At 38.9% G+C, this 23684-nt stretch overlaps 3 protein-coding genes and 2 long non-coding RNA genes across 5 annotated transcripts; 3 read left to right on the forward strand and 2 right to left on the reverse strand.

Annotated features, from left to right (window-relative positions):
- The first annotated feature begins 747 nt into the window (after positions 1-747).
- LOC139101630 (cadherin-86C-like) lies at positions 748-2154 on the forward strand. The gene is made up of 2 exons (XM_070654926.1): positions 748-1597; positions 1709-2154. The coding sequence occupies exons 1-2, from the start codon at positions 1393-1395 to the stop codon at positions 1975-1977; spliced, it is 474 nt and encodes a 157-aa protein (XP_070511027.1). The 5' UTR covers positions 748-1392; the 3' UTR covers positions 1978-2154.
- Positions 2067-5021, forward strand: LOC139102170 (cadherin-86C-like). Its single transcript, XM_070655893.1, has 6 exons — positions 2067-2105; positions 2150-2233; positions 2313-2438; positions 2520-2660; positions 2839-2962; positions 4515-5021. The coding sequence occupies exons 1-6, from the start codon at positions 2067-2069 to the stop codon at positions 4748-4750; spliced, it is 750 nt and encodes a 249-aa protein (XP_070511994.1). The 3' UTR covers positions 4751-5021.
- LOC139101617 (uncharacterized) lies at positions 4613-17660 on the forward strand. The gene is made up of 10 exons (XM_070654897.1): positions 4613-4707; positions 4986-5229; positions 5367-5525; positions 5712-6038; positions 6130-6508; positions 6669-6897; positions 7030-7270; positions 10886-11108; positions 11278-11623; positions 11798-17660. The coding sequence occupies exons 2-10, from the start codon at positions 5032-5034 to the stop codon at positions 17052-17054; spliced, it is 7359 nt and encodes a 2452-aa protein (XP_070510998.1). The 5' UTR covers positions 4613-4707; positions 4986-5031; the 3' UTR covers positions 17055-17660.
- Positions 7284-10152, reverse strand: LOC139101635 (uncharacterized). Its single transcript, XR_011545593.1, has 6 exons — positions 10012-10152; positions 8978-9599; positions 8800-8893; positions 8575-8694; positions 7809-8457; positions 7284-7572 (listed from the first exon to the last, which is right to left on the reverse strand). It is a non-coding gene; the product is annotated as an uncharacterized lncRNA (long non-coding RNA).
- LOC139101637 (uncharacterized) lies at positions 10398-23543 on the reverse strand. Its single transcript, XR_011545597.1, has 7 exons — positions 21703-23543; positions 21334-21612; positions 21060-21187; positions 20423-20559; positions 17955-18188; positions 17653-17802; positions 10398-10644 (listed from the first exon to the last, which is right to left on the reverse strand). It is a non-coding gene; the product is annotated as an uncharacterized lncRNA (long non-coding RNA).
- Between the last annotated feature and the right edge of the window lie 141 nt (positions 23544-23684).

Consider the following 23684-nt stretch of genomic DNA (forward strand, 5'->3'; position numbering starts at 1 on the left):
TTTCGTAACAATGGCAAACTTTTAATAGCGTCATAATGCACCGTAATAACGTGAGTTTTACAGTCATCGTAATGTCGAGTTCTAATTATAAAATAAAAAAAAAAAGTTTTAAAGTGACTTCTCTATTAACTTGTATATACATATAAATATATACATGTAACAAAATATCGATGCAATCGACATAGCGATATCTTGCACACGTACATGAAACGGCAAAGTCGAAGCGGAAAAGCATCGTGTACATCGAGCATGCATTTATTTGTTATATATTTATAAACTTTCCGATAAAAGTTCGCGTGGATTTTCAATCACGTTCACAGATATCGATTTCGCAAGTATCTAGCATTGCCGACACAAGTTGCGAAAAAAAAGAAGGAAAAAAAAGAAAAAGAACCTATCGATCGTTCTGGCGTGGACACTGACCGGTAAAAGTATATAACAAGACGCGTGGGTTAAAACCCACTTCATCGTTATACAAACAAGACTCATTATAGATCTACATAGGAAGTCGATACTAAATATTCCATTGAATGTCTTATGTTCGCCGTACCGTAGAATATTTATGCAATGTCAAGACACAAGACATTGACAGAAAAATGGAAAAACAATTCCAATAAAATTATGCATATGCATCCTAGTGTTCGTAATTACAATTAATGGTAAATTCAATGTATGCATACGGATTTATTACTAAATAGTGCTTTAATATTTATGTAAAATAAAAAAAAAATTTGTTTTTAATTTTTTAACGTTTTTAAAAATTTATTTTAAGTACAGTCTGTTTATAAAAAGTAATATGTTATAGTAACACATTTCGTTCTCTTTTGACTGCGTAAAAAAAAAGAGAGTAGATCTGATAGGCGGTAAAATATGTCACCATAAAGTGTCTGTGCTTAGAGAAACGCGAATGGACACGACAATATATTCGTTTTGTTATATATGAAATGCTCGATGACCCACATTTTTGCATTTGCTTTAACAATCGCATGTTATATCGACATGTATAAAGAAAAAAAAACAAAAAACAACCTCTGATAAAATAATCTTGTAACGGATAATAACGAAAATGTAGATTGTTTCAAAAATAATAAAGATTACGACAATATTATACTTTATAATATGGATTGAAAACACAATGTGGAACACTTAATATACAGATAACCTCGTTTTATGATCATAAAATCGATATCAACTTGTATCAAAACTCGCTATTTTTTTTTCTTTTTTCCGTGTGTCGATTGTATGAGAATTACAACGATACGGTATCGATCGTTTACTGTAACTTGGTTATATTTAATTTAAATTGTAAGTTTGTTTCCCTCCAATTCTATAATGTCTTGTATACTCAACATAGCATAAGAAACGACGTGTTTAATCATTTCTCCTTTCAGAATGCCCCCCGTACGCGCATGGTTAAAAGCGTGGGTTTATTTGGGGCTCGTTTGCGGTTGGGGCAAAGGTGCACGACCACGTTTCGACACATCCACGGATATGGGACTGGTATTAGTCCCAGCTGATGCCGAAGTCGATTCCGTGATCTTTCGACTACGCGCCACTGATCAGGACGCGGATTTTCCTCTCGTGTTCGAAGTGGCCGGTAATTTCAAAATATTAAAAGACGGATACAAGTATCGCGATTGTTATTACAGCGCGGCCTATAATTAGTAATTAAAATAAAATTAAAAAAAAAATTGCGTCTTGTTTGCAGCGACAATTACGCCCGTCGTAAGAATCGACAACTTGCCGTGCACGTTGTACAACAAAGTCTGTCAGGCCAATGTAATTTTAACGAAGCGCCTTATGCCAGGACGCCTTCACGATTTCGCCGTCAGGGTACGGGATACCAAGGGAGACTCGAATTCAATGCAGGCTACTATTTCTGCAACGAACGCCACGACCTCGCGTGATAAAATATTCCCCCACATTCCTTCCCTGATAATGATACCCGAGGTACGTAATTATTCACGGTTCTTCTAATGACGTTAATTAGACCGCGTCATAATTATTCCGACCTTTAGGTGTAATGTTCCGCTAACTTCTTTCGCACGTGGCCGCTAATTATCGCGATGTGCCATATTTGGCACAAGTACGAACGGCCTTATTCGGCAAAGTCTAACGTTAAAAATTAATATGCGAAACATATTAATAGGATGCCAAACCGGGCAGGGAATTAGATTACATTCTCGTGCGGGCAAACTCCTGGAGCGGCAAGCCAGTTTACATCGAATTATGGGTACGTGTTTAACGAGATATGCGTTAACGATCCGCGTAACGAACGAAAGTGTAACGTAAAAAATGCAACGTTCTTTTAGCAACCGAAAGAACTATTCACCATCCGGCAACGACAAACGCCGACGCAGACGCGCGGAGTGATAACGTTGATCGGCGAATTGGACTTCGAGACGCAATCAATGTACACACTTACAATTTACGCAACGGTACGGATAATATATTCTCGAATAAACATAAAATACACACGAGAACGCCCGCGTTATTTTTAATACGATCCTTCGAAGTAGGATCCTTACACGGAACCTGGAAAAGACACCAGGAATATCGCAGGACTAAATATCGTCGTCGTGGTGCAAGATGTACAGGACGTGCCGCCAATTTTTACCCTAGCACCCCCTTTAACCAGGCTCAACAATTCCGTGCAAATTGTAAGTTAAATACATCACGATCAACTTTATTCTAATATAATTTTTTAAAAAATAAAAAAAAAACCGTAAATTTTAAAAGTTTAAATTTTATATCTCATATAAAAGGTCAAAAAAAAAAAATCACAGAAATCGTTATTTAATTATGTGAACTTGTTCGTATCTTTCATGTCATCTCTAGGGAGACGTAATATTACGAGTTCACGCGGAAGACGGAGATAAGGGGGTGCCGCGTGAAATCACGTACGGTCTGGTGTCCGAGGGCAATCCCTTCATACCCTTTTTCAACATTTCGGAGTCAACCGGTAAAAAAAATTAAATTATTTCTTTTCTTTTCATTCTCGTATATACGCGAGTCGACGGCATAGTGAAGCAGAAGGTTAAGAGAGCAAAGAGAAAGTAGTTTCGTCGCCGATTGCGCCACATATTGCTCCGAATCTTTAGTTGCGTGCTCGCCAATTACGTTGGACGAGTTGAACGTGCTCGAGGGTTAAAGGACTACTCCTATCGCGCAGATGCAAACTAGAATCGTGGTGTAATTAATTTACCCGACAAGTTGAGTCATCGCTAATTCCCCGATCGCACGTCACCCGTCGTTTCCACCTGACAATCTTGATGATGACGAAAAAGTAAAGACGGCGTTGATTCATATTCCCTATGATATACAAGCCTGACCTTATTCCACGAAAAAGCCGGACAATGATTAAGCGGGGAAATTTGTTCGCTACCGTTCCGCCGATGCCGATCTTTCATTTCGTGATAGCGAAGTAATTTGCTCCACCCTCCGCATAACGCCCGCGAAAGAAATCACGCGTATTCTTATATTCAATAATTCGCGCGTGCATTTTTCTTTTCGAACGAACGTCTCCCGTCGAATAAAATTATCAACATAAAAAAAAAGTTCTTTCAAACTTCATAAATAACGGTGATTATAATTCCGTGCTGTACGCGAGATTCTAAATTAATGAATAACGATACCGAAAAGAATATTTTTTTTTTTAAGGATCAACGGATTAACAAAATGTTTTGGTAAAATGTACGAAGTTTGATTAACGAGAGAGATTTCTCAATTTTAAGTAAGACTACTCGCAGGCGAATGAAAAATTATGCCAGCGAACCTCTCTCCCCCTTCCCCCTCCCTTCATCCCTCCGTTATCTATCATCGTATTCTAAGAATATCAGATTTTTCGTGGAAGCCTAAATAAGTCATGCAAGAGCGCGAAAAATTGGCGAGGAGTAAACAAAAGGAGTTAAAGGTGGTCGGAATAAGTCTGGACAGTCTACGGGCAAGTATCGATCGTTCTCAGGGGTCACTCTCTGCTTTTCAACCTGCGATGCTTATCATTCCGTGGCAAGGAGCATGTGCGACTCCTTGCGTGTACGGGTACCACCTATATTCAACGGTGTACACATTCATCCTTCACTGCGAAACGATTTCTTAAGTCGATTCCGCGGGTACATTATGTAAAATTATTGCCGGTCAGCGTGCGTGTACGGTTCAAACCGAGACGAAGAAGTAACAAGGATAAGAGAATATACCGTTCGTTATCCCCGCGATGTTTTATTCATATTAAATATGGTCTCCGTAGCGTCGCTACAGTGCCTCTCCAAGAAACAATAAATCTTATAAGTCGAGCGCGGAAATGAGAGATTAAACGCGAGAAAAAAATGTTACTAATTTATTTCGCAATTTTTCGTGAAATAATTGCAAGAGTAAATAACGATGCGTGAAAAACGTGCGCTCTGTAATCGTCTAATAATTACAGTAAATTAAGGAAGCAAACCATATTTTTTTTAATGCAAAAAAAAACTAGCCAATAATTAGGAAACGTTTATAATGCTATTTGTAACATCTAGGTGAGATCGTCCTGGCTAAACCTTTAGAGGAGCTTACGCAAATTACTCATGTCGGTGCACCGGTCGTGCTCACCGTCGTAGCTGAAGAAATACGGAAGTCTAGGGACGAGCCGCCGGCGCAAGCGACAATCGTCGACGTCGGTTTCCTTCTTGGAGAAGCAGGCAACAGCCCGCCGTATTTCGAGAATGATAAGTTGGTACCCGATGATTTTAGTATTTTAGTAACATGCATGTAAGAGTCAGGGCAATACCTTTCTGTGATTATGTAAAACCGCTCTGACAAATAAAGTCAGGAATTTTTTTTTCCTACATTGCCTTTATACATATACCTCATAATAACATCGGCGTTATTTAAAAAAAAAAAATTATACTCTCGTTGTGTCGTTCGCGTTAAATAGAGCGATTTTCTAATAACGATACCCTGTCGTTACTCGTTCGCAATTATTTATATTTAATATGTATTATTTGCAGCTACGTTACATCGATACCGGAGAATCTAGAACCAGGCTCTGTGATAATGTTCCCTGAACAATATTCGACCAGAGTCCGCGACGAAGACATAGGTAAGGCCGGTGTCTTCGCGTTGAAATTACAGAATAACAATGGCACTTTTGAAATAAATCCGACGGTGGCTGAGAGAACGGCGGACTTCATTCTTATGGTACGGGATAACGCACTCATCGATTACGAGATGCACGAAAGCTTGTCGTTTAAGGTATGTACGCTTGATGGAACGACAGTACGTCGAATATTTTAATTCCGTTATATTTTATCGTTTCATAATAAAAGTGATTGTAAAATAAAATAATTTAATTAGTCCGAAATATAAATATATATTTATGTACGATATAGATTATTGCTCAAGAGGTTGGTCCAGCAACAAATTTATCGGCAACAGCAGCGGTTGTAATATTTATACGAGACGTTAACGATAATCCGCCAGTTTTCGACGAGGAGTCTTACGAAGTTACATTAGCTGAAAATGTCACCGCCGGAACACGAGTGATTCAAGTAATATACTCATTAAAAAAAAATTTTTTTTTAATAAATTTAAATAAATGAAAAAAATTAATACATTTTTAATAAAATAAAAAAATTTTTTATAAATACGACAAACGTGAACTTCAATTTTTGAAACTTGACGCTGCCACGTTAATTACCAAACTTAATGATAAATAAATAATCACGATTTTACAGGTACACGCAACTGACAAAGATACCGGACTTTTCGGCAGTATTCGATATACAGAAATAACCGGACGCGGTAGTGACGCTTTCGCGATAGATAGCGATACGGGATTAATCACGGTTGCTATGGGATCGTCTTTGGATCGTGAAATGGCAGCGCAATTACAATTAACAATAAACGCCCGCGATGAAAACGGCAAAGGTAACACGGGCACGGTACCGTTAATAGTCAATTTGCTGGATGTAAACGACAATGCACCGATATTTGAGAGAGAAGTCTATGAATTTACGTTAAATTCTGATTTGACAAACTTTTCGACAGCTGCTTTTATAAAGGTACATTTTTGTTTACACATATATATCTTTTTTATAGCAAGAAATATATTTTATATTATTTTATAAGAGAAATTAATTTTAATTCGCGCAGGCTACTGACGCCGACGCTGAACCGCCAAATAATGAGATTCGTTACGAATTGATTCACGGAAATTATGAAAACAAGTTTTATTTAAATGAGATTACCGGGGAACTGATTTTGCGATCGCCCATCACGAAATTTAGACGGAAGAAACAAAGCGACGACAATTATTCGAAGAGACTACACAAGGAACCATATAATTTTCAACCTAAACAAGTGACGCGTGAAATCGTACGAACAACAGCATCTCCAGATATTCTTAACTCGACGGAAAGCGTTGGAAATAAAAGCGAATTAAAGAGCCAAGTCGGCGAAATAAAGAAGCATCGAAGAAAACGAGCGGAACCTGATATCCTATACACTTTAACTGCCAGGGCGTATGATCTTGGTGAATATTAAAATAAACGTAATTTTTAAGGAGCGATTAATCTCACGAAGAAAGATTGAAAGTTTCTACTTTCCACTCGGAAATTTTTTACTTAAAAAACTAAAAGGACTCTTCATTATTCTATTCTTTTTTTTTATTTATATATAACACAATATTCTAGGTGTACCTCATCTCGCGAGTGAAACAGAGATTTTCGTCGTCAGAGGAACTGCTATGGAAGCTCGCATAGTAATGTTCGTGGTACCGGGTGAACGTCCGAACTTAACGAAAACTACAGAGACTTTAGCTACAATCACTGGTGGACGAGTCACCGTACTAGATACACGTCCTTACGTGTCTGATAATAAAACCGGCGTAACAAACGGCGCCGTTCCAACTGAAGAAAAAAGGTAGATACCTTTTCTATCGAGTGTTTCAATTTTCTATTTTAGAAAATCCTAAATTTAATTGTTAAAAAAAAAAATATTTAGTGTCTTGACCGGTTGCAAATGTTTTATATTTCTAATTCATTCTGGTGACAGAACGATCGTGGTGGCTCGCGTCGAACAAACTGAAATCGGAACCCCTCTAGTGGACTTGGAAAAAATCCGTACCACATTAGCCGCGAATGGGGTGGGCATTATCGGCGGTGCAGGCACTGCCAATGGGTCTATGACGTACTACGAGACTACCACGAAACTTACAATCAATGAGGTAATTCACGATGAAGATAGCACACGGACCTATGTGAACAAAACGATCAGCAGTGCTCACGAAGAAGTAGTGAGTAGACTTTAATTTCCTAGATTCGTTAATTTAATCGCGTGATATTAGTTTTTACTCGAATTTATATTTTATTCCTGCTATTTTTTTGCAATGCTGATTGTCTCTCGTTTGGGGCCACAAAATTACGGATCGGCCTAAATGTTATACTTTCGTAAGTTTTAATTTTTTTTATTATTTGGTTAATTATAATCGTTTCGTTTTATCGCGTGTAATACTTTACCAAAATTCACCAACATGAAGTGATAAAAAATCATGCGACTCACCGATGTGTAGAGCGGAGTTCTACTGCTACGTTAATCCTGTAACAAATAAAAATTAAATTGTAGAGAGATTGAAAGTGCCTGGTATTTAAAAAAATTAAAATTAAAACCAAAGCTATCCAAAGTAATTAAATAAAAACAAGATTTTTGAAAAATTAAATTTATTTCAAATTTAAAATTAATTTCTTTATAAATTATTGATCTCTATTATTTGGATATTAAATCTTACTAACGCAAAACTGTTAATTTCTTTGCAAATAAATAATAATTCTTACCATGGGTTGGCTCCGCTAATGCAGGATGCCCCCTGGGCCTCCTCCTCCACTCAGTTTGGGATGTGACGAGTCATCCTTCGCACTGCGGACACTCGCGAAAGCCCGACCGTGAATTTAAAGTCGCGAAAGTAATTTATGCACAAATTTTTCTCGCGCGCCACTGAACGACACTCCCGATTGCAAAAGTCGAGTATCAATTGAATTTCCTCGCCCGTTTACTTAGTCGAAACTTTCGGAACGCCCGACGAACTGGCTGCAGTTCGTTTAGTTGATAATATCGGCGACGAGAACACTTAGTCTCCTTAAGATTTTATCCAAGCAGAACAAGAGTCCTACTTAGATTACATCCTTGAAATATTTCGCTGTATGCATAGAATATGTAATTATACAATTTAAAATGGTTTACAAATTTATCATAACTACTTATTAGATGTATTACACGCGATATTATACAACTACTTGTTAGATGTTTTACACGCGAGACCCGAATCTATTTTTTTATTAATATTTTATGTTTGCTTTACGTACGCGGAGTGGGACTTTGATTTTATTTTTTAAAGCTGGGTAGATCCCCCCAAATGTTAGTATTTAGAAAAAGCATGCGACTTGCCAATTGATGCGCAGCAGCGGAGGTATAGCTGCGTTGATTCTGTAACATATAAAGATAAAAATTAAATTGTAGAGAAATCAAGTTAACATCCATTGTAAAAAAAAAAGAATTACGCGTCTGTAATAACTTTTTTTTATTTCAAAAAGCGATTCTTACCCTTGAGTTGCTCCGCTGAAGCAGGATGCCCTTCCTGGGCCTCCTCCTCCTCTCAGTCCTCCTCTCAGAACATCAGTTGCAAGCCAGATCTTTCTCGCAGTTTCTCTTTCGAATCTTTATCTGCAACAAAAAAAGTTTGGCTTGATTAATAGAGTAAATCAACATATATAAAAATCTGCTTCGTACGTAGAACGTTAGTTTTTCAAGTAAAAAAATAATGCTTACTTCGGGATTACTCCTGTGAGGCGGGATGTTCCTTTTGAGTCGTCCAGAATATCAAGTGGATCTTCTTCCGGGCACGCGTCATCCGCGAAACCAACTGGTAATAAAATATAATCGCGCATGAGTTAATTACACAGCGAAATCTGTCGCTCGCCATTGAGCTGCAGTTCACAAAGCTTACGCAATAAACTTTTTGTGCCATTTACTTCAACGCCACTCTCGAAGGAAGTCCGGCACACCAGCTGCGATTCGCACTTTCTCTGATTTCGAACACGTGGACGCTCCGGCTCCTCTCTAGACTTTAAATCTCAAGCAGAAAATAGAATTGCGATTAGACGATGTCCCCGAGAGTCGAGTCATCGCGAGGAGACCGCTCATACGCGAGGAAATGCCGTAGAAAAAGATGGGAGTCAGACGAGAGTGAAATACGCAACGACTAAATGCTACTACGCAAGGGGTTATTCTACGGGTTTTTGTGCGAAATATTCACGTCGTACGAGCTCAATGCGTTAAAGACAGGAATCGGAGAAGCTATATCGCGATAAAATTGATAGTTAGAATGATTAAGCTTGCCTGTATGCCGCCCGCAGGCGAGAGCTCCGCTGCGTACGACTTCTGAATTCCAAGGGCTCGGTCGGTCGACTGCGGCGTACGTGACTACGGCATCGAGGTGGTACGACCGAGTCCGCCCGAAAATTCTACGAACACGCCCGACCGATCGTACGACTGAAAGCCACCAAGCGTCTGAACGACTGCGCCCGACCTCTGTTGACGTTCTCTCCTATGTTTTCGTCCTTCACCGCCTGCAACATTAAAAGGAATATATGCCTCGAATAATCTGCCGAGTAAAATATAAATATTCACGTTACATGAGTTTGTAGGTTGGGAATAATGGGTAGTATTTTATTTATTTCAACTAGGATTATTTCGTGTCTTGTATATATGTATATCATTAAATAGCATTTTCTTAAACTACATTTTTATTTATTATTTTAATTGGTTATTTCTCAAAGCAGTGTAGATCCCCCTAAATATTAATATTTAAAAAAAGCATAGAACTTGTCAATTAATGCGAAACAGCGGAGCTACGTCGATTTTGTAACATATAAAGATAAAAATTAAATTGTAGAGAGATCAAGTTAACATCCATTGTAAAAAAAAAAAGAATCTAAGCGCTTGTAATTACTTTTCTTTAATTCAAAAAGCGATTCTAACCTCTGAGATGCTCCGCTAAATCAGAGTGCCTTTCCTAAGCCTCCTTTTTCTCCTCTCAGAATGTCAGTTGCCGGGCCAGATCTTCCTTCCTCGCACAGCTTCTCTTTGGGATCTTTGACTCTTCTCCGGACTTTCAATCTGAAACAGAAAACAGAACTGCGTGTAGACGACCTCCCCGAGAGCCGAGTCATCGCGACAAGACCGTTCTTACGCGAAAAAATACCGTAGAAAAAGATGGGAGTCGGACGAGAGTGAAATACGCAACGACTAAATGCTACTACGCAAGGGGTTATTCTACGGGTTTTGTACGAAATATTCGCATCGTACGTACTCAATGCGTTAAAGACAGGGATCGGGAAGCTATGTCGCGATAAAATGGATAGTTAGAATGATTAAACTTGCCTGTATGCCGCCCGCAGGCGAGAGCTTCGCTGCGTACGACTTCTGAATCCCAAGGGCTCGGTCGGTCGACTGCGGCGTACGTGAATACGGCATCGAGGTGGTACGACCGAGTCCGCCCGAAGATTCTACGAACACGCTCGACCGAGGGCTTCCAAGCTCACCCGAACGAGCGCCCGATCCTCGTTCACATATGTTCTCTCCTATAGCACCTATGTTTTCGTCCATCGCCGGCTACGATATTCCGAAGGAATTTTATGCCTCAAATATTTTATCGAATATAATATTAATACTAACGTAACACGAGTCTGCAGGTCGGAATTACTATTGTAATATTTTATTTATTTCAACCTGGATTATTTCGTGTCTCATACATATATTATTAAATAGAATTTTCTTAACCTATATTTTTATTTCTTATTTTAATTGGCAGATATCTATTTTAAAGAAATAAGAAATCAGAGTTTTTTTTCAGACAGTGTATAAAGCGGAGAATAAACTACTGTTATGGCTACTAATTATTCTGGGGCTGTTAATGCTGCTGGCTATTGCAGCAATCATCATCTGTTGTATCTGCCCAGGCTGCCCATTTTACATGGCACCTAGAAAGCGTAGAGTTTACTCGTCCGAAACATTAATCGCTCGATCAGACGGACGACCGAAACGTCATCTTCATCGGAAACCCGTTGCAGTTGATAGTAATTATTTTTTTTATCAAATATTTCGCTTTCAAACAATTTAATAAAATGCTTTTCCAATTATTATAATTATAAGATTCAATATTTTATATAATTTAGATACTTATATCATTAAACATATAAATAAAGTTTCTGATTTATATTTAAGAAAAAAAATGTTATCTAACAGTTACATCAAATGGAAAAAAACAAGCTTGGAGTGCGGATCCAACCCGAAGAAATTGGCAATTTAATCGTCGAAACACAAAGAACGGTGGTTTAGCGTCACTTCCTGGTGACGTTGTGTATATTTCAGAGCGTCCTCCAATCGATCAAGCAAATATGGAATCACTGAGACTACGTGATGGTGCGACTTATGATGCAAGGAGAAGAAGACTCGAGGAGCAAGAGAGAATGTACATAGAGGATATCGATGAGAGAAAGATGAGAGATTATGATGGTATGGACGCAGATTCCTTAACACGACATGAAATCGAACGCGGTTCAGATATTCAACGTCAAACTTATAGACAAAGGTAAAATAGTATACGAAATAATGAAATAAAACGTTCTTGATAAAGATTTTGCGATTCAAACTGTTAATAATTTATAAACTATAAGCTTAAGATAAATAAAGTATTTAATAATATTGTAATTAAATTTATCTAATTAGAAAAGAAAAAGAAAATATTTAAATAATTATATTACAGATATGTCGAGCCTGAATTAAATAATGAGACAGCGATAAGAGAACAACATTTTTACCGTGATGGTAATGCGGAAGTGCTGCAATTAGTAACACGTGGACAAGTGGAGGACAGAAGTCAGCATCGTCATTATCCGGCTTTCATAGTAGATGGTAAAGATGTACTCTTGCAACGATTCATGCAGGATCAAAAGGCGCGACACGATTTACCGATGCAGGAAACCGAGGTGGCCCGCACCATTGATTCTCATCAACGCTCGAGAAATTTATATCAGCATAAGCAAGAAATTCTTCTCCTGCCCGAGGAACTGGACGTTCGACGTCGACGCACGGAAGAAATGGAATCTGGCACGCAAAGACTGGCAATGGACGACGAATATGTGACGCAAAACACAGACATGGAGTCGCAGATACGGGAAGTTCGTCGGCAAGAGATCTCGAGAAATGCGCCCGAGAAAACGTCCAAGGATCGGCCGTCAATCGTCAAAGACCAAGCACAATCGACGACGGTTCAATCGTACGCTTATCACGATCTCGAGTTAGCCAGACAGAACGTCTTATTGACGAGACTACTGTTAGAGAGAGAATCTAAACGTGGTGGCATAATGATGGACGCCGCAAGTTACTTAGAGACTCAAAGTCTTCCGGGACAAGTAGCAATCGCGACGCAGACTGATAGAGTCGCTGCGACGCAAACCGACCGACATGTCCGAAGTAGAAGTGACAACGACGAGTCTGACGACGACACCCGGAATCGAAAAAGAATGAAAAAACGCCATTACGAAAGCGAAATGAAAACGCGAACTTTATGGATGAAAACGCCTATCGAGGAAGAAGAGGCTCCGTGCTTTGACAAACGATTGAACATCTTGAAGAAGAAAGTGCAGGAGGTAAAGGAAGGACGAAAAGTACCTTTGGAACCTAGAGTGCTGCAAGAAATCTCAGACTCTCTCGAGGAGAGTGCAACTACTTATTATGAAAAGCAAAGAAAATCAGCAAAAACTTGTCAGCAATATACCGAAGAAAGCAGCATCGGATATAAAGTATTAGGTGAAAAAAATGGTTCCTCTTCGTCGACAGAGCCAGGCAAACATGAAAAATTTTCCGACGAGAAAATAATGGAGAACTTTTCGTCTTCGGAAATTGATATCGATAATGGACAATATATTCGCGAAACGACGGAAAAGAAAAGTTCGAGGAAAGAGAGCAGAATAAAAAAGCAAAAGAAAGTAGAATCCGTGATAAAACCTAGTTTTCGAGTTTTAGAGAGAGAGATCACAATGCTGACGAAAAAACTAAGTAAACTTGCTGACAAAAAAGTACATCAAACCACCGAGTCTGAAAGTACGAGTCAAGAAAAATCGAGAACGTCGAGGGATTCTAAAAAAGATTCGGATCAGAGTACGATAAAGAAAGGAGAAGACTCAAAGAAACACAAACGGTTTGAGACTTCTCCAGCTATATCTCAAGAAACGAAGAGAGAGAAATTTAAATACCAGCAGCCACAGATTATGAGCGCCGGTAGCTCCGAGTACGAAGACACCGCGTTTGAAAAACTCAACAAATCAAAATTGACTTCTCGCCAAGAAGCCGCTAAGCACAAACAGATAGCTAGCTATGCAAAAGTAAAAAGACAGGCGCAAATTGAACGTAAAGAACGCAAGAAACAAATCGTCCAGCAAGAGCGAGAGATCGAGAAGCGCAAAAATGTCACGAGCAAAAAAAATGACAAGTCGAAGACAGAGAAAACTGCTAAATTAATGTCTCGTACACAAAAGTTGGCAGCGATTGGTCGTAGAGAGCACATCTCCGAAGAACCGAGCACAAGCACGAGTTCCGATCGTATAAACGGTGATAAAGACTCATTCGCCAGTCCAGATTTCGACAAAAAAGATATCGAGTTTGCAGAGGTTTCGGCGAATCAACGAAAATTAGAACAAAGATTAGAACACATAAGTGAAAAATTCTCTGACGATTTTGTAACAGAGCCTCAGACACGAGACATCGATCAGCAAAGTACGCATCACTCGACGATGTGTAGAAATGTGGAATCGGAAGACATTATAAACGACAAAAAAGATATCGAAATAGTACAACAATTTTCTGACGATTTTATAATAGAATCACCGACAAAAGAATTAAAGGATTATGTGCAAGATATTGATAAAGAACATACAAGTTTGAAGGAAACTGCTGTTATAACTAAAAGCGAGGAAAATATATCACACAACTATGGCGAAGAACATTTGACGCTTAAAGAAACTGCTCAAGATCTTACAATTCTTCGCAATTTAGAAGACACGCGACTCAAAAATGAAATTGTATCAGATATCGCAAGTAAAGAACAAACTGAATCGTTCGAAATTTCTTATAAAGAATTAAATGATAGCAGCAAAGGAACGATTCCTCCGGATTCTTTTTCTTTAAAAGACGAGGAAACAATTCAATCCGTCGGTAATAAAACCGCTGCCGAAAGAAGAACAGCTTATACGTCTGGTAAACACAAAGAAGCAGCAGAAGAATCTTCATATGAAATTGAAAAAAAAATATCAAAAATTATACAGGAAAAGGAACTACACGTAGAAAATTTAAAAAAATCAATTACAACGGAATGCATTGAAAAAGAAAAAAATGACAAGAAAAATGAATTACATAGCGACGCTGTTTTATTACCAGCAGAAATAGAAAACGATATTAAAAACGTCACACAGCCGAGCGAAAAAGATAACATTGTAAAGTTACATAAAATGGAAAACGATCAGGCAGAAAAAAGTCCTGAATCGAAAAAACCTATTAAAAAGGAAATAGATATTGAGCAAAAGATAGCAGAAGAATTAATACAGAAAGAAGAGGACTCGCTACGTGAAATTAAAAGCGACGCACAGAAAGAGAAAGAAGCGGCAACTGAAATGACGAAAGAATTTCCCGATAACACTAAAAATTTAGGCGACGCTCAAAAACCGTTTTCAATCGACGACGATACATTGCTGTATATTGATGAAACTAGTGACGAAGCGTCAAAATCAGATCACGATGCGATTCCGTCTGATGTAATCGAATGCAGTACAGATACAGTAAAGAAAATTGATAGAGATGAATCGAAGCATATAAATGATGATCTCAGCATAAACACAGAAATCGAAAGCCAAGATAGTAAATTAGAATCGCACGTATCTCCTAAAAAAATATCTGATCTTCATGGAGGCGAGCAAGAAAATATTGATCGAGACAAATCCCTCACATCTTTAATAAATATTACACCGAAAGAAGAGGATATTAAAGAACATTTGGAAATTGAGCATACCAAGAAGGAAGAATCACTTTCTGAAGAGCATGAAAAAAGAATGGAAGAAACACCTGTGTTTAAAGAAAGATCTGATGCAGAAATATTTAATAAGGAATTTTCTATCGATCATATGTCGGAAGATTCGAATCAACAGAAACCAACAACCTGTGGATCAAACATGGTGGAGAGTTTCGTGATAGTCTCTAGCGCAGCAGTCGTAGAGCCACGAGACAAAGGAGAGCAGCAAGCAGACGTAAGCGTTCCAATTTTTAGCAGCTTTATTGATGATACTGTCGATATTTCGGAGGAGACCGACTCATCCAGTGATGTTTCCAGGAAAACAATGCTGACCATGAGACCCTATGATACTCCACGCCATCGGCAAAAGTGGCAGCAGCAAGAAAGCATTGAAATAGCAGGCATGTCTAGCGTGGAAACTTTCAAGGATGACGGAGACCCGAGAGCAGAAACAGAGCTGGAGGACGATACAGATAGCAATTTTTCGCTTGATGAGACTGACAAGACAGAAGATTCGATTACAACCGAAGCTACGAGTGAATTAAAAAACGACGCTGCTATATCTGGAAAGATTTCTTCCGACAGTGAAAGAGTTTCATCCACATCTGATTCAAAAGAAAAGCACGGTGAAGGGATGACAGATCGAGATTTTGAATCAAAAGCTGAAAACGAAGGAATTGATATGAAGGAAATAACAAATTTATTAATTACTATTCAAGATATAGTACCGTTGACTGTAAGTATTAAAGATATAAATGATAAAGTAAAGGAAGATGTAGAATCTAAAACGAATATCGTTACACCTCGTAAAAAGATTGAACAAATTTCTGAATCTAGAAAACAAAATGATAGCAGTGAAACTAAATTATTCTTAAATAAATCTGACCAAACGAATCTGAAAGTGGAGAGAACAAAAACCGATAGTAGTGATAAAAATAAAACAGGAAGTAAAAAGAGTAGTATATCTTTAACTCCTGAGAAGTATGTTGCTAAACCCGTACCTTCCGAACGAAGCATGAAGAAAAAAAAGAAACCTGAAAGAGTAAAATCGCCTTCTCCCGAGGGAAGAAACCGCGTTCTTGATAAACCGGAAAGAAAAGCTGCGCCAAGTTATTCTCAGCGTCGATCTCGCAAGTTTACTAACGTTGACTCTGAAAAAAGAGCAAGAGACACAGAGTTGCAGAAACGATCGCCGCGAAGAAAGGAAGAACACGAGCCGGAACAATTAATGCCGAAATCGAAATTCAAACCGAGCAAGAGATCTGCGATATTTCCGAAAACCGGCGAGATTGATGTGAGCAAAACGCAATCGAAATACATGGCTTGGTACAATAAAAAGCGCGAAGAAACGGAGAAAAAGAGATTAGAGAAGAAAGCGGCGGACGACGAAGAGCAGCTACCACGTTGGGTGAGCAGAGGCTTGAGACAAACAACGCGACAAAGAGAAAAGTTAGTTATGGGGAACAAAACTCCGAATGTAACACCGCGTACTAAGCGCAAGATCAAACCTCTGGCGAACGTTGAATCCGAGCAGCTGAGAGCAATCGTGCGCCAAGGAAGACAATTGAGAAGAGCCGAGGGTATTCTCAAGGAAGACCCGTCGATCGAGATATTCGCTAGAACACCACCAGTCTCTACTTCGGACACGCAGCACCGTCTCCAACAGCATTCGGAATACAAATACGAGAAAGTACCACCGCCGTTTTACCTACATCCACCCCCTGCGCCTCATCCCTCGCCACAGTTGTCGCCGGAACGGTCTCTCCAGGTACAATCGTGTACCTCGCAATACGAACAATCTGAAGACGATCTGCACGCGGAAACCGCACTGCCGTTACAAAGTGGCGGTCGGCTGCGTCATCAGCAGCTTCTCGAGAAAAAAAGCGTCTTTGATATCGCGTACAGCGAAGCTGCGCCATCGCAACTACGATCCGATAGCACAACCCCGCCGTCCTAACTTATAGTCGTTAAGACTCTCCGTATTATATACATATGTTTTTATATCAAGTTTCTATGCAGTACAGCAGAACTAATTACTTGTTTTACAAACGTTATATTAAATTATTTCAATTTTTTAAATTGTGTAATTATTCTGATATAACAATTTTATATATTTATATATGTATATCTATTAAACGCAATTTAAATAGAAAAATGGAAAGAAATTAAACATTTTCTACATATTTTACACCGTCTATTCTTATTACTAGTTAATTATAGCATAGAATTAATTTTGTAAATCATATTCTTATTTCCTTTACTGCCGAGGAAATGTTATACGGATTTATTTTTAAGCAAATGTAATTAAAAAATTAATCGTCAAAATTTTATATTAAATTATTGTTCCAGTCAATATACAATGTTTATATATATATATATATATGTATGTATTATTACTTGTAAATATACAGCGTATAAAACTATAAAGATATATATACTAACGTATTTGATTTTTTCTTTATCTTTCCAATTTTCTATTTCTTATATATGGTATAAAATGTCAAAAAAAAAAATCTCCAAAATTAAACGTTTAAGCTAATCAATTTTACACTCACCAATACCTCGTGCACCAGCGGAAGTCCATTGCATTTGGAAAGATAAATCAGCTTGTAGCTCCGCCGTCGCCCGATGCTTTCTAAGCCTCCTCTCGTCAGGTCAGATTCAATGGATTCAATAGCAGCGAAGGCACATGAATAAACGTTGATCTGTAAAACCCAAACGTATTCAAATTATAACAAATGATTATTGCTCTTGCATAAAAAAAAAATTATATTACTTTATCATGTACATTAATTGATTTTTTTTATTTATAATAATAAAATCTTTAATAGAAGACTACAAAAAAATTTGAAATTACATAATGAAAAATAAATCTTGTTGTTGTTTCCTCTTGTTCCGTTGTCGTTCGATATCCTCCAGGCATCATTCTCTTCTCCTATTTCACAGGTTTTGCTCGCACACGTATTCTCACAAAAACGTGGTTAGCTGCAGTCCAGCGATACTCTGCATGGCATGTTCAATGATAACTGCTTGCGATTTGCGACGAAGGAAGAACTCCGTTGAACTCCGAAACATTTCCGTTGTCGAAGATCTGCCGAATGAAAGAATTACAGACAAATGTGCAAAGGGGAAACAAATAATCGAGGATATCTACCCAGCCTCTCAATTAAGTAAGCGAACAATTTCGTCAGTGTCCCGATTGCGTAGTATACTCCGAGATAAATCTAAAATTTCGTATTCGAAATTCGAACTATACTCGCGTGTTATAATGAAACATCGTCGTTCATTTGACAAAAGCAAGATGACACCACTTTGCAATAACGCCACCGCTAGCTTGCTGTTTTTCCATTTCTCAAACTTTTGCGTTTCGTTGAGTACTCGTTTTTAACTAAATCTCGTAGGAGAAGCAACTACCGCTCGTTAATGTTGCAAAGAAATGCTAATTAGCGACTCCTCCCGCAGATTCCGATTCACATTTTCAAACGGGCAACGTACTCGCGACCGTGTGTCGATCGTTCGATAACGAATGATTAATTACAGCATAATTAACTGCGCGCGTTCGAAATTACTACTTAATCGTATAGAATGAATACGTTGGGATACCTCATACACTTGTTGCAATCGTGTTTGAAGAAAAATGCGAAATAACATGAAGGAAAGGCCGGCGTATGTGTATGTACTACGTGCTGCGTCGAACGTCGTTGAGGGAATGGTAGTGTCGTAGCAATGGTGCCACTAGTAACATTCACGCACGCGCTGGTTGTGTAACTCGCGCTTGCTACCAACCTCATATAGATATCTTGCGCGGTATATGCAAACACGGCCGCGAGCATTGGAATGTTTTGCTTTGAACTTAATATCGTATGTTATTTTATTTTAGTACACAGTATTTTAGCACGAAGTGAATATCCCAAAGCTTATCGGAACTTACACAAATATAAATCGCAACTAAAATGATGGCGAATTGACTATTTGGAAATATCAAATCGCGTTTAAAGTATCGCGAAATATTACGTTTTGAATAGCATTAAAACAAAGTTTGCTTTCTACAGTTTTAATTTCTATTTTACAAATAAAAGACGTTTCACTACTCTATAACTTTTGACGTTAGTTAATCTCTCGAATATGCTTTACTCTGTTTGTAAAATGTAATTGAAAAGAATTTTAAATTAAAAGTATACTAAAATTCTTTTGTAAACAAAATGTAAAAACTTTCGTCCAGAAATCCTAGCAAAATATAGCTTTCTTTTTTTTTTAATAACAGCAATGTGCGCTTCCTGCATGTTTAATTTGACTTTTAAATTTAATTTAAGAACCGCCTCGCACGTATATGTAATTCATTAAGCGGCACGTTGTTTAATCAGTTTTATTCATGTGTGCCTGTGTACGCATCAGACATTACAATAATCATATGCATAGAAGCCTGACGAGACTAGTTCCTGCCATTTCTGTTTCGCTGTTACAAAAATATCCTCTACGTCGACTTTACCAGCTTCCTATCTTTTGCCAGCTACAATTTATCTGCACTCGATGTATCTTTTGAATGTGTATTATGTATTCGGCTGATCATTATACAGTCGGCGTAAAAACATTCTTCATTATCTATCATTATTAATCGTATAACGCTATCGTATTAAATACCATTATATCATCATCCAATACTAGTATCGACACTCGGAATAAGAAAATCTATTCAAGAGAATATTCTTGTCTATGCTAAAATTCAATATATTCGAGGAAAAGAATAACGAGAGTTGCAAGCTTTAAGTTTCAAGAGTTGGAAAACTACCTTACCTAACGCCATATTAAATATCTATTAATATTACGTTGTACATAAAACGATTGGAAGCGGAAATTTAAGGATGTAAAGAGGAACAATTTCAAAGCTTTTCAAAGCTCTACAAACGCTAATCTAACGTTTAACGAGTGATGTTCGAAGATTATTAATTATTCGTGCCGCAAACGTATAACTCAAGCGGTATCATCTCTTTATGATGTGACGATAAGTTCGTTGATCGTTTCCCATGGAGTGCGTCGGTGAGGTATGTAAGGTACGTAAAGTGAACAATTACGTGTCTCGCTAGTTTTGACGTATCGACGACGTGTTGCTGACGACAGGGATGACGTTACTGATGCAACTAACCTACCGTATTCGAAAACATAATGGTGCATCAAACATAACCGGAGACTGGTAAATCTTTAGAATGGAAAAGCATAACGGGCAAGCTGGTTCGCTACCAGCAACTGCGAGATCGTGCGCCGTGCTGACTAAGATACTAGTGCTGATATCTTGCTCGTACGTATACTTGCCTACTATCCACGAACCTTATCAGCTGGCCGTTGTGTATCGATTATTTGAGCTCGAGAGCAAGGTCACTTGTTATGGACTGGTAATTGGTCATTTAGCAAGTGTGCGTGGTCAAACGTACTAAGCAGGCTCAGGATCCAGGGTTTCCTCATAACTGCAATGAAAGAGAGAATAAGTTCAATGGAAAAAAAATATAAAAATATATAAATAATAAAATAAAATACGATAGAGACCATCTATAATGACTGCCAATTTAAAATATAACAAGTACGAATATATTATTACATCGGTCCATACGTGCTCACTGCTCATTATAATGATTAAAAGTATTATTAAGTGTTAACAAAGCCGCTTTCGTTAATCATTTTATTTATATTTTAAATTGCCCAATTAAATAGTAATGTTTTAACGAGTTTTACAAAATGCAGACTAAAATACGCAGTGAAGAGTAATGCTTCAATATCAGAAAACCCGAAATTAATTACGTTGCGACATTTCTTTTTTTCCATTCCATTCTTGAAATTTATTAACGCGACCCTTCGCTTACTTTATAATAAATAACGTAATAAAAGTGACTAAAGTTATAGCAGTATTCGCACGTAAAGTTCGACGTAACCGGCTAGCGCCGTTGCTTATTTTACAACAATACTTTACCATTTGCAATAATGTTGTAAATTTATATGGACATCACGATGAGCCTAATTCTTTCGATGACATTTCGTAATCACATCTTATTAGAGACGAAAGTAATTTCAGCTGAGGTGGCCAGGCGATGTTGCACGCTGTCAATGAGAAATATTCTAGTATGAACAATAGGCCAAATGTTAATTGTTGTTAATAAAGAGTCATGTATGTTGCTGTTGCAACGGCGAGTAGAGCCGCGGAAGAGGCTGCACCTGTATCAGCCGTGCGCGAAGCGCAAACACACCTGAAACCTTTGACCTTTTCATCGACGCTCGCCTCTCCTGCCGGCGACCATCGATCTCTTCCTCTCGTCCGCCCCTTCGAGCCCTTTGTCAAACTGCAATCCCATCAGACGTTGTTGTGCGGCACCGGATGCGACGTCTCTCTAAAAGCGAGATTGCGATCGGCGCGCCTGATTTAATTACACCATGGACGAATATACGCCGTTCGTATTTCACAGCTCTGCAATTTTTAAGTTTCGAGCGATAGCGGAAAAAAGGAAGCGTCGAGTCCCCTCGGAATACTGAAACAAGAATTTAAAACATGAGTTATTCGAAATTGCTACAATGTAACTTTGTACCATGATTTGTAACATACAATATACCATACATACGTTACAGAAATGTCCAACGTCACACCGTCCGCTTTTTAAGACTCGCTGTAATCTCAATATAACTTTCATGTGCATTACGGTCGCATCCGTAACTTGCAATATTTTTCAAATAATCCTGTAGCGCCTAAAAAAATGGTTACATTGTGTCTGAAACGAGTTTTCTGCGGGTTCTAGTGAAACGTTGGTCCAGCCCTGATGTTCAGCAACAGTAAGTGCGCTATTTTTGTTTTTAATTGTAATCACTAATATAACAATGTGAGTACGCGTCGCGAAGGGTCCCGGCGTGCCGAACAAGCGGATCGGGTTTGGCCCGGTCCTTAATAGCCATCAATCATTGCCAAAATTCGGCAACGTGTCGGACAACACGGGCGACAGGATACTATCACCAAAGTAGAGTTCGCCGGGACCATCGGGACGCGAGGGGAACACGGGGACAAGGGAAGGGACCGGAGTGAGACACGGAACCCGTTCGATACTTCCGAAAACTCGGCCCGACCGCTCCACGCTTCGCTTGCATTCACATAAATCCACGTGTTACCAGCATAAACCAACGTTCAAACATCAACGCGCACAAAACAACCGAGAAAAATGGAACGTGAATTAAATCGATAGCCGACTTGTTAATTTATGGCAATCCTGAACAATACGCACTTTTAAATTATGACAAATAAGTCTGTCCCTTCATGGTAAAAATTATATCCTTAACACTTATAATCATTGAAAACTTTCGTCGATCAAAAAATTTCGATCGGAAGAACATTCTTCCACGCGGTGATTCTTCGTGCTACATACAAGCTATCTTACGCTTCTTAAAATTACATTTCTGTAATTCGAGAGCACTAATTACGTTTCTATGATCTCCGCTACGTATCTCTCTTCCATCCGTGCGCTTGGGGGATCAAATAACAGCGTCCGATGTCGTTCCCAGAGTTCGCTCGCCGAGATACAAATCGAGAGCGCGTCAATAACTGCAAAAAGTCCACGCAAACGTGTCGGCAGATTTCAATTAGATTGAAAGCGAAATACGATTTCGCCGCCTTTCGGTAGATGTAACGGCCGGCGCAGATGACGTGATACTACCGGCAAGCGGAAGCGCAGGCGAGAGTCGAGGTTGGCGAAGATTAACCGGGAAGTCGCTCGTCCAGCCATCCAGCACATCGACACGCGTGTATAAAGTGAAACCGGTGATCTTGCTTCCGGTGACAACCTCGGGAGAACCGTGTAATTAGATATCGAGTTTCATGCTCGGATTCTACGGTGGATCTATATTCGACTTCAAAGCACCTGCGAACTTGCCGCACGGCCGCCCGGGCCACGGGAAAAGTTTGCGCGGACATTTAATTGGAGGGTGGTATCCGATGCGCGGCTGCAAATGCTATTTGCATTTCAAACGAACCGGTCTAATGACACGACGGCAACATTTATTTGCTTGCATAAATTATGACCGTGGCCCGGGCGAGCGAGACGCGTTGCAGTTGCCGGGAACGTCCCCACGATTACGGGAACTTGGAGGTAAGTCGCTCATAAATACAATATTGTGTAGAACGTAAATTACTGTCGATGGTTTCGCTTAAGTATAGGATTGCCGCGCGAGTTGGTTCACAGTTGATTCAAAGTTCGCTTCAGAATCTCTTATTCTAAAATACAATGTAGTAATCTCATCAAATTAACATGTACAAACTTCGCAACACATAAAGAAGTATCTCCAGTTTGCCGATCGCATGAGCGTGTTAGCCGTCTATACAATTCACTGATAAAACTACACCGCCTCGCGAGACCGGACTGTATATTCATATATGCGAGTCTCAGGTTGTCTGACGTAACGTACGTAATTGTCCAGTGTGCATGTACCCGGAGAATATGCGGGACAAGAGTCGTATTAAGTTGCTGGCGTACTTGCGCGAAATCGCCGTATCTTATCGCGCGGAACAAACGCAAGCCGGACGTTGCACTCTTGCGCAAAAAGACGGTTCTTCGTTTTA

Source organism: Cardiocondyla obscurior, linkage group LG04, assembly GCF_019399895.1.
Source record: "Cardiocondyla obscurior isolate alpha-2009 linkage group LG04, Cobs3.1, whole genome shotgun sequence".
NCBI classification, from domain to species: Eukaryota; Metazoa; Arthropoda; class Insecta; order Hymenoptera; family Formicidae; genus Cardiocondyla; species Cardiocondyla obscurior.

Excerpts from the sequence above, each read along its gene's own strand:
- LOC139101630 (XM_070654926.1), top strand. The coding sequence starts at position 1,393 with ATGCCCCCCGTACGCGCATGGTTAAAAGCGTGGGTTTATTTGGGGCTC. Across the intron at positions 1,598-1,708 it reads TCTCGTGTTCGAAGTGGCCG|CGACAATTACGCCCGTCGTA; the intron begins GTAATTTCAAAA and ends TCTTGTTTGCAG.
- LOC139101617 (XM_070654897.1), top strand. The coding sequence starts at position 5,032 with ATGTTCCCTGAACAATATTCGACCAGAGTCCGCGACGAAGACATAGGT. Across the intron at positions 5,230-5,366 it reads ACGAAAGCTTGTCGTTTAAG|ATTATTGCTCAAGAGGTTGG; the intron begins GTATGTACGCTT and ends TGTACGATATAG. Across the intron at positions 11,624-11,797 it reads CGTCAAACTTATAGACAAAG|ATATGTCGAGCCTGAATTAA; the intron begins GTAAAATAGTAT and ends ATTATATTACAG.
- LOC139102170 (XM_070655893.1), top strand. The coding sequence starts at position 2,067 with ATGTGCCATATTTGGCACAAGTACGAACGGCCTTATTCG. Across the intron at positions 2,106-2,149 it reads AGTACGAACGGCCTTATTCG|GATGCCAAACCGGGCAGGGA; the intron begins GCAAAGTCTAAC and ends ACATATTAATAG. Across the intron at positions 2,439-2,519 it reads CACTTACAATTTACGCAACG|GATCCTTACACGGAACCTGG; the intron begins GTACGGATAATA and ends CCTTCGAAGTAG.